The 10306-nt window shown below is 37.7% G+C and overlaps 1 protein-coding gene across 1 annotated transcript; it reads right to left on the bottom strand.

Moving 5' to 3' along the window:
* Positions 1 to 7854: 7854 nt before the first annotated feature.
* Positions 7855 to 10080, bottom strand: LOC137618455 (uncharacterized). The gene is made up of 3 exons (XM_068348619.1): positions 9680 to 10080; positions 8454 to 8586; positions 7855 to 8289 (listed from the first exon to the last, which is right to left on the bottom strand). Exons 1-3 carry the CDS (start codon positions 10078 to 10080, stop codon positions 7855 to 7857), a joined length of 969 nt encoding a protein of 322 aa, XP_068204720.1.
* Between the last annotated feature and the right edge of the window lie 226 nt (positions 10081 to 10306).

Genomic DNA, 10306 nt, shown 5'->3' on the forward strand with positions numbered 1-10306 from the left:
AAAGAAAATTGTTAAAATCCACAAAAGAAGATCTATAGAGACATGCATACAAAGCCAAGACGAACTGTTTCACTTCCCTATGAAAGTGATAATGTTGCTTTGCCTTGAAATGTGCCATTACTTTTATGATTCATCTAAGCCGTAAACAACTGTGAATGCATTTATCCAATCAACTTGCAGAAACCGTTAGGATCAACCCCTTTCTATCACCTGTCATCAGTTTTTTTTTTTTCTTTTTTTTCTTTTTTTTTTTTTGGGTGGGGGTGAACTTATCGTTTCCTATAACATATTTTATTGATTTATCGGTTTCTTGTCTTTGGGATTTCAACCCATCAACTATATTTTATCAAAGTTTTATAAATAGGATTCTGTAATCCCTGATCAATCTGTTTAATATTTCATATAAATAATATAAACGTTTTGAATTTGATATGATCAAATGAATAAAATGAAGTCAAGAAAAAATACAGGAATAAAATTTCAAAAAACACATTATTGAGAAATCTGACAATAAAGTTTCTAAATCAAATCGATTCCTGAATAAATAATTGAATGCTCAGACCAGGTAAAAGGTAAAAAAGAAAATAAGTTCCTTCAGTTCCCGGGAAAAGAATGTGCCTTTGCACAGCGTGTTTTCAATCCAAGATTGTGGATACAAACCAAGACATCATAAAATGCGAAAGAGTTCCTTAAAATTAATCTAATCCATCAAAACTTCAAGGAAGATCAAGAAAGATATTCCAGGTGAAATCACAATAGCCTTTTCTCTCGGCTTCGTCGTGGGTGGGAAGGAATGGGGAGTGGTTAGGGCGCATTTTGGCAACACTTTTATATCCTCGTCCTTTTCAGAATCAAAATTATCAACATGCAGTAAACAATGCAAAATTTCAAATATTTCGTTTGTAAGTCATCTATTTTAATTCAGAGTCAAGTAGATTTTTCTGGGATGGATAATATTTGTAGCCTAGGAGGAATATTAGGACTATTATGGATCTTCTATGTTAGGTCTAGTTAATTCTTTATGACTTTTGTGGTAAAGTTGGAGGCAATGTCGCCTTTAAATTGAGATTCCTTAGTTGAATCACAATGTAAGGTGGAAGTTTATTTGATAGAATGACGTGTAATTGTGTGCTGCAAGAGGCTTTATTGCCTAGAACTAACTATTTAAATAAGAATGTTTCAAGCATGCTAGGGAAATTGAACCTGGCGAGGATAGAGTTATTTAAATCTTGAGAGTTACTGGGTACCTTTGACTGGTCTGATAGTACTACATTGAGTCCTTCTCTGGTTACAGCTCATTTTTACTTTGCCTACATATACACCGAAAAATGTGGCTTATACTTTAAACATTCTCCTTACTCATAGACCTGGCAACACTAATATTACTAAAAAAAAAAAAACTTCTTTACTGCAGCAATGTAATTGTTCAGTGGCTATTTTCCACTTAGTAATGGTAGAAGAGAGTCTTTAGCTATGGTAAGCAAGCCTTTCAGGAGGAGAACGCTCCAAAATCATAGCATTGTTCTGTACCATGGTCTTCCACTGTCTTAGGGTAGAGTTCTCTTGCTTGAGGGTACGCTAGGGGACACTTTTCTGTTTCCTTATTTGCTTTCCTCATTGGGCTATTTTCCCTGTTGGGGCCATTGTGCTTATAGCATCCTGCTTTTCCAACTAGGGCTGTAGCTTGTATGATAATAATAATAATAATAATAATAATAATAATAATAATAATGATGTGGATGTGTTAGTACAGAGTAATTGAAGAAGAAATTATTTTTGTTTTAATTGTGATTTACATGATCAGATATGCACTTTGGAAGACCAGACTGCAGATTAAAGCATTTATTAATAGATATAAACTAATACAATAAGTTAAATTATAGGCAGAGAGACATAATTAAAAAATCAACAATTGAATTTAGTTTATAAAGTGCAATTTAATCCAAAATTACTCAGAGAATTTAGCGTAGAAAGTGTAGGAAAAGCCGATCATGAATGGCAGAGGCAAGGGACGTTGACATTGCCCTATCAAGCAGGACAATGCCCTAGAGACTAACTATATATACATATGATCTGTGCCCAAACACCCTCTCCACCCAAGCTAGGACCAAGGAGGGCCGGGCAATAGCTGCTGATGACTCGGTAGATAGACCTATAAGCTCCCCCAAACCCCCATGCTCAGCTCACAAAGATGGTGAGGTTGCAGCGGGCAAAGAAACTTAACGAGTTTGAGCGGGACTCGAACCCCAGTCTGGCGTTCATCAGTCAGGGACGTTACCACATCGACCACCGCAAGCAGCAGGCATGGAATCTGTTCTAGTCCTTAGGGACCAAGTTGATCTTGTCATTGCATAGCGATACAAGTTCCACAGACCAAGATTTCTGTACTGAGGACCAGTTGTGTAAAGGTTCCTTATTTACATGGAAACTGAAGATCCTGATTTTCTTTTTACCCCTTATCTGATCCGAGCATTTAGTCGCTCTAGGTCGGCTTACCAGTCACCGCTGTTATTTGGATTCTTTTTATCACATATATAAATTTTGTATTTTGTTCATTTTAATCCTATCTTTTTTCTTAGTTTTATTGAATTTTTTTTTTATTCATTTGGACATATCAATCTCTTAACTTAACTTTTTAATGTTTATGTGAAATAATAAATTGATGGACCAAGCATGAGCAAATTGAATTAAACTTTTAAATGGGTTGAAATCTAAATATAAGAAACTGTCGAATCGAGAAAATGTTATAAGAAACATTGAATATCTAGTGACAGGTATAAAGAAGCAATTTATATTCATTGGTGTGTGCTAGGTTGATTAGATAAGTGCATCACAATTGCTTGAATCTTTGATGAATACTTTGAAGGGAGTAAAGGTGTATTTCAAGGCAAAGGTAAGATTATTAATAGCAGAGTGAGGTATATTTGTCTTGTCTTTGCATACATGATTCTACGTATATTTTTTTTGTGTGACTTTTAATGAAATTTTTATTTTTCTATTTTACTTCGATCTGTGTAAATTGCATATAAAACCCGTTCCTAAAAAAAAGAGAGATCAGTTTTGAAGTATTTTCTTGTGATTCGTCTTAACAGGTGAAGACCTTACTGGTTATAATAACTAGAGTGTGTTAAGACGCAAAAAGCCATTGTTTATTAACTTCCATTCTCTTATCACACCAGCAGCCTTTCAGGATGATAATTTCATAATGTCAACAAAGAAACAAACGCCATTCCAGTCAAGTTAATGTGATTAGTAACAATGGTGATCTAAAGAAATTAATATACTAAAGTTGCATGGAGTGCAAATATTGTTATTGTACATCTCGATGATTGCTTTTCTTTTGATAAACGTAGCAATTCACTTACCATCAACATGATTAAGAATGTTGTTGATTGACAGTCTTGTCGAAGAGGCCGGCGAAGATGGTAGAAAGAGCAAGTTTAAGGAATATCACCAGGCTGTGGATTAGATGTCGCAAGAAAATTGGACGAACAATCATGAAAGCCATTATAATCGCAACTGTTTGGTTCATTTTTACTTACAACGTCTATTCCAACATCAGTGTCTTCCTCTTGGGACACACAGCTCTTTATGTGAATGAGATCCCTGATCTAGCAGCACGATTTCCTCCACTGATATTTTGTCCTTTTCCCATGTTTGATCCCTCCCGTCTAATTACTGTCGGATTGAACATATCTGTGGACACAGCAAGCGATCTGAAAAGTAATGTAGAATCTTTAAATGGACTGGACAGATTCCTATCAGGAGGGGAATTAGTGGAAAAAGCAGCATGGAGATTTGGTGATTTGGTAAAAGAAGTAAGAGTTGGTGATTTCATCGTGGAATCTTATTCTGGAGGAAATGCTTCATCTCAGCTATGGCATCGCTCTTTCACACCCATAGGACCTTGTTGGACTCTCACTGTTCCTGCTGACTCAAGTCATCATAGCCTTCAAATGAGTGTTAGATTGCATGATTTCCCACCTAGTTTACAATTATTTCAGTCCCATGGAAGGCAAATTGAAATGGAGAATTCTGCTATGAATGATCAAAAACCATTTTCTTCCATATGGGGTGAATTTTTAAAATTATTTTATCACAATGTATTAGTGTACATGCCATCGACTTATCGATCATTTGATATCTATAACTTTGAAGTCGAAAGGAAAATTATGGCCAAAAATAACAAATTGACCTCTTACATGATCAACAGTAATAAAAGAGATCAAGGAAATAAAAACTCAGCGACTTGTTTGCACAGAATTGCACTTAAACAAGGAAGAGTCCATGCCAGGTGTACCCCAATATATAAGGATACTTTGTGGAAACCATTAAATTCCCTATGTGCTACCATACCACAGCACCTTGATTTAATAGTAGATTACCTATCACAAAGTCAGGATGCATTAAGATTTTCTGAAAATCGTTGTCAACTAGGAAAGGACGAATATCGATGGAAAATAGAGGATAGCAATGAACACTCATTTATTGTCAATAACTTCAGCTTGGAACTAACATCTCCTACCGCTCTAGATTTCCAGGAGAAAGTATTGTACCCGTTACCTAAATTACTGGAAGATATTGGGGGAAGCCTTGGGCTATTTTTAGGAATTTCAATTTTTGATATTTGGCTTTATATTTCAAAAGTAGGTCCCTTAAGAACTTATGTAGAGGTTTATAAACTAAAAACATTGCTTATGCTTTCAGGTTTAATGGCAGCTTCTATGCCATTCTGTGTCCATTTTGGGGTAATGTTTAACAGATACAGAAGCAGTTCCGAGTTGTTTATTGTATCTCTAAGTGAGAAACCTTACAAGTTATCTAATCACTCTATGAGCTTAAGGGAAGTTTTGTTGTCTTTCCTAGCTAGTAGACCCTTTGGATGTCAACTGATTTCATTACCTGTTGAGGAGGTTTGTTTAGTTCGGTGCCTTGTGATTGACGTTCCGTCTTTACCAGCAAGTTCGTTCCACTTGGATGACCTGCTTAGTTGCTACGATCAAGGCCTTTCACTGCCAAAGCTGAAATATGTAGTTGAAGGTGTTATACCCTCGTCCTTTTCAGAATCCAAACTATCAGAATGTAGTAAACAATGCAAAATTTCAAATTTTTCGTTTCTAAGTAATTTTAATCTAATTGAGAGTAGAGTAACAGATTTTTCTGGAATAGATATTATATGTAGCCTAGGAGGAATATTAGGACTCTATTATGGATTTTCAATGCTAGGTTTCTTGAATGTCTTGAAGGGGTTATCTGATTCTAAAACTCGCCTTTATAAATGTAGAAGAGTTTTAATTTTCTTTTTTAATGTATTCATCATAGTATTGTGTCTAGTATTTTGTGCATATCCTTTACAAAAATATCTTTTTAGTCATCCCATCTATACAACATATTCTGATACCTCCATGGCCATTAAAGATTTACCAACGCTGACCAATTGCATTTGGCCTCCTTTTAATATAAGCAAATTGTTGTTAGAACTCCATTTAGAGGAAGAGCTTCGAAGTTTAATACATCTAGATCATGTTCAGAAATATGAAGAATTTACACATGTATTAAGAAATTTATCTAACAAATTTTACTTTAACAACCCAGACCCTAGAGATTTATGGTTTAAAATTGCATGGAATAGTGGTGTATTAAGTCCAGTTGGCTTCGAATATAATACTGAATATCACACTAGTGTTCACAATAATTCAATTTTTAACTCGTGCTATTCGGTCAAGTTTAAGGGTCAGCGTAAAATAAATATAGGTATGTCCATCACTCAATATCGGTTCATTAGAAAGGAAGACTATTATAAAAACATTGCAATGAATATGTTTGTTCATTCACAGGATGATTTCTTACCATTACTTTCAGAGGTATATCATGTTCGGTCTCATACAAAGGCCGAGTTGAAAAGAGTCTCAAAGTGGCAGGGAATCCATGGCTCAAATGACGAGCCTGGAAAGTGTTTGGTTCACTGTCTAGAAACGTTTCTGACTAAGAAGATGGGCTGTTGCTTACCTTGGATGGAAGAGAAAGCTGATATTGAGTATTGTAGTTTTCAGCAGTTTGTGGAGTTTCTAAACTTACTTTGGTTTATAAGTCCCTCAAATAGTTCAATATTGGAGACTTTTTTGGAAAAAACTGAAGCTAACCTATGCAAGGAACTATGTCAAAGTAGAGTTCAGTATCACTATAGTATTGATCTTGCAGGTGAAATAAGAATGGGTCCTGGACTAGCATTTAGCATTGAATCCCCCATTCTAGAAGAAGAGGATGAAGTTTACATTTCTAGGATGTATATTGATGCAAGAAGATATGAAGAATTTGTGGATAATGATGGTTATTCTCTATCTCAGTTTGTGAGTGAAATCGGAGGAATGATTGGATTGACCCTGGGTGTCTCGTTACTCTCTCTCCTGAAAAAAATGTATTTGTAAATGAAATATGACCCTAAGATTGCTAAACATTACATTTAAGATTTATATTATTCGTCCGTGAAAGCTGGGAAGTAGTTCCTCTTTAGCTTCCATCTTTTAAAAAAAATATGTTTCGTTTTCAAAAGAAAATTTTGTTTTGGTATTGTTGCAATTTTTAAAATGATTTTTGGGAAATATGTAAAGTGTCATTTTATGACGTGTTTGGACAATAGGAATGGAATGGCCAACAGAGTATTATTGATTGAAGTCATCTAATTTTCTTGTAAATCAGTGGCATTCTCTGCTGTTCAATTTTGTGCATTAAAGGCATGTTGGTTGGAGTTTTTTCTTGATTTAGTTATCCTGCTATTATAGGAAACCACATTATTATCTCTTGTGAGAAGTAATTCTTATAGTTACAATTATTTCTGAACATATGTTTACTTCTTTTCAATAAATAATTTATAATAGATTTACTTTTCGTCTTTGTAAAAGACCCTTCATGGTAACTTTGAAAGAATTTTTCTTTAATGGTAGAATATCTAATGATTAAAGATTATTATCAGTCACAAAGAAAAGTAGTCACATTGTAAGAAATATTGTAAATAAAAAGCATCACATCAATTTGAGAGTTTGAAATCCCATCCTATATTAATATTTGCATTATATGAAAAAAAAGACATTCTTGTATGATCGGTAGGTAACTACAGTATAGTCGCCACAATCTGTCAAGTGGAGATAGGCCACGCCCATCTCATGATGTTATGACATGCTTCCACCACTGACGGCAACTGCTGAGCGCAAGCACGACTTATGTTGTTCAACAAAAATTCTTGTACATTTAGGGTTTTAACTCTTTTTATCACTTTTAATTATAATTCATACCATCATATGTTATAAAAACATATCACTGGTATCTTTACCTGGTTAAAACTATGGGCAATACATAGTTATTTTCGGAATGTAGTCTGAAGGAAGAAAAACAAATGACCTTCTCACTATTCATTGTATGGGAGAGCCGTTAGGTTGTAACCGAGAGGTGAGGTGAATGCAACCGAATTTTATTAAACAATCACGGACTTGCGAGCAGGAATGTCACAAATATTCAGTTGAAATCAAACATGAGCTAATATGCTTACAGAGGTTTGTTTATTAACAGTGCAGGGAAGAGCGAGTGATAGATAGAAAAGGAAACCCGTCACAGTGCACGAGTGTATGAAACACGTGTGGTACACTGCTCCCCCCTAAAAAATGACATATATGTGAAATAGGGTGCCCTGCTCTAGAGAGGCATACTGTAGGTATGTCGTCTGGCAGGAGATATGCAGGATATATGAGATCAATGAAGACCTAGTTTTTTTTTTTTTTTTTTTTTTGCCACAAATGTTAATCAAGAATGCTTTTGGGGTACGACAGATCACAAGGAAAGGGCCCGTGTAAGGGGGCTTTAGTGATGGCTAGCTAGTGTTGTTGAGCAGGAAAACTTGCATTGCTGAGTGCAGTTCTGTTGGTATGTGTTGCTTCGGTGGGGACTTGTATGTCTGGCGGCATAGAGTAAATTTTTCTGCAAAGTGACGTAGGCGCTGGAGGTTGTTGGAGGAGGTTGCAGATGGAAAAAATTAGGCAGGGACAACCAGTTCATCATTTCCGCTGCTAAGATATTCAGGGTGTCTTTAGGAGTGTTACTTAGTCCCAGGAGGATCCAAGGAAGCTGTGTAAACCAGTTGGAGTCCTTGCAGTGCGACATCAATGATGCTTTGATGATGCGATGAAAATGTTCAACCATTATATTCGATGCAGGTTGTAGGTGGTAGTCTGATGTAGGGTGATTCCCAGAAGATTTGCTGATGATGTCCACAATGGAGAAGTTAAAGCGGTATCTCTGTCAGAAGTAATATGCTCAAGGATACTTATTCCTGAGAATAAGGCAGATGTACATGAGGCAAACGTTGCAGGTTTTGTGGAATTGTCTTCAGGCCAATGAGTGGGGCAGTCGATGACTATAAATGTGTAACGATGTCCTTGCTATGTGGGTAGGGGACCTACTGCATCTATGTGAATTTGAGCAAAACGATGCTGAGGTTGAGGAAAGGTGCCCACTCCTGAATCTGTGTCGATGTACTTTTGAAGTTTGGCATGAGTACATCTGTTGACCCAATTTTTAGCATCCTTAGTAATGCTGTGCCAAATGAACTTCGTATTCAGTAGTTGTGCAATAGACCACCACGAGGGATTTGAGAGGTCATGAATGAAATCAAACACCTGTCGGCGCATGGGAACAGGTATCCACTGTTTAGGTCTACCAGTAAGACATCACAGAGGAGGGTGGCGTTGGAGCTGTTGAGGGGGACGTTTTCCCAATGGAGGGATGTGCATGATGTCCTACATGCTTGGTACTCTGGATCTTTTCGATGGGCTTCTGCCAAGGCATTGTAATCCAATCTCAGGTAAATGGCAGCCAATGTGTTTCTGGACAGGGCATTGGCAACGAGATTAATTTTCCCCGGGACATGTTGAAGGGTACATTGTATTCAGCCGTGGTAGAGAGATGTCGGTGTTGACGGGCGGACCAGGCATTGGGCTCTTAAGTGAAGGCGTTCGCCAGAGGCATTTGGTCCAGTAAGTGATGAAAGCGACTGACAGCCAAGTGCATCGCCAGCAATTCGCGGCCGAATGTAGAGTAGCCAGGTTTCCCCTTGGACAGTTTTCAACTGAAGAAGGCTAGTAGGCATGGTGAGCTGTTGACTACGTGCTCGAGTACTGCACCATTAGCGACATCACTGGCATTGATGGAGAGAAGGAGAGGAGCCATGTGTCACGGGAAAACTGAGAGCAGTAGGTGTTGATAGGGTATTGTTTTCGTTGGAGAAGGCCGATTCTTGAACTGGACCCCACTTCAAGTCTTTTGGCTTGCCCTTGATGGAGGTGTAGAAGGGTGCAAGAGTGGTGGCGAAGGCTGGCAGAAAACATTGATAATAGTTGATCATGCCCAAGAATTCTTGCAGAGCTATGACAGTCAAGGCGTAGGAAGTTCTGAATGGCTGCTACCTTTTCAGAGATGGAATAGACTCATTCAAGAAAGATCTGTACTCTAAGAATGATACTTTATTGGCACCAAAGGTTCACTTGTACCGGACTTCAAGGCCGATATGTTGTAGGCGGTCGAACATGATGAAAGGTGACAGAGGTATTTAAAGATGTATGTACTGAAATGGGTGGTGATGGTGGGTGATCTTGGGATGTATTTTGGGTTGATGGGCACCTAGTAATACCCCTTCAGGATGTCGAGCATGAAGAAAACCTTCGCTTTGTGCAAGTTGGAGGTCACATCAGTGATGTTTGGAATGGGATAGTGATCCAGTTTTGTCTGCATGTTCAGGCGCCTGTAATCCCCACATTGAGGCAGAGAGCCATCTTTCTTGAGGACGATGCGTAAGAGTGACGACCATTGGCTTGAGGCCCTTTGGCAAAGTCCCATTTCTTCCATTCTGGCTACTGTTTGTTTATCGTCTGCCAAATGATCCGGTGCCATCCGCCTGAATCTGGGGAACACTGGGAGGTCCATCTTCTTAATGTGGTAATAAATACCGTCTAACACGAACGGTGGGCATTTGACGAAGTTCTGGACGGAAAACTTCTGGGTACGACGTGTGGAGGTGGAGTAGGAATCCATCGGATCGGTGATGTAGAGAGCAATACTGCAGGGGCCGTGTTTGGAGAGGTGTCATAGATTATGAATCCGCGTTCACTAAAAGTTGGTGAGCTATATCAACCAGGACATGGAAATGCGAGAGAAAATCCGCACACAGGATTGGCAATCTGAAATCAACAAGAAACTTACAGTTATATTTGGCGCTTCCAAATAATAATGTGAAGATTTCATAATAACTGAGGGTGGG

This window comes from Palaemon carinicauda, chromosome 24, assembly GCF_036898095.1.
Source record: "Palaemon carinicauda isolate YSFRI2023 chromosome 24, ASM3689809v2, whole genome shotgun sequence".
Taxonomy (NCBI): Eukaryota; Metazoa; Arthropoda; class Malacostraca; order Decapoda; family Palaemonidae; genus Palaemon; species Palaemon carinicauda.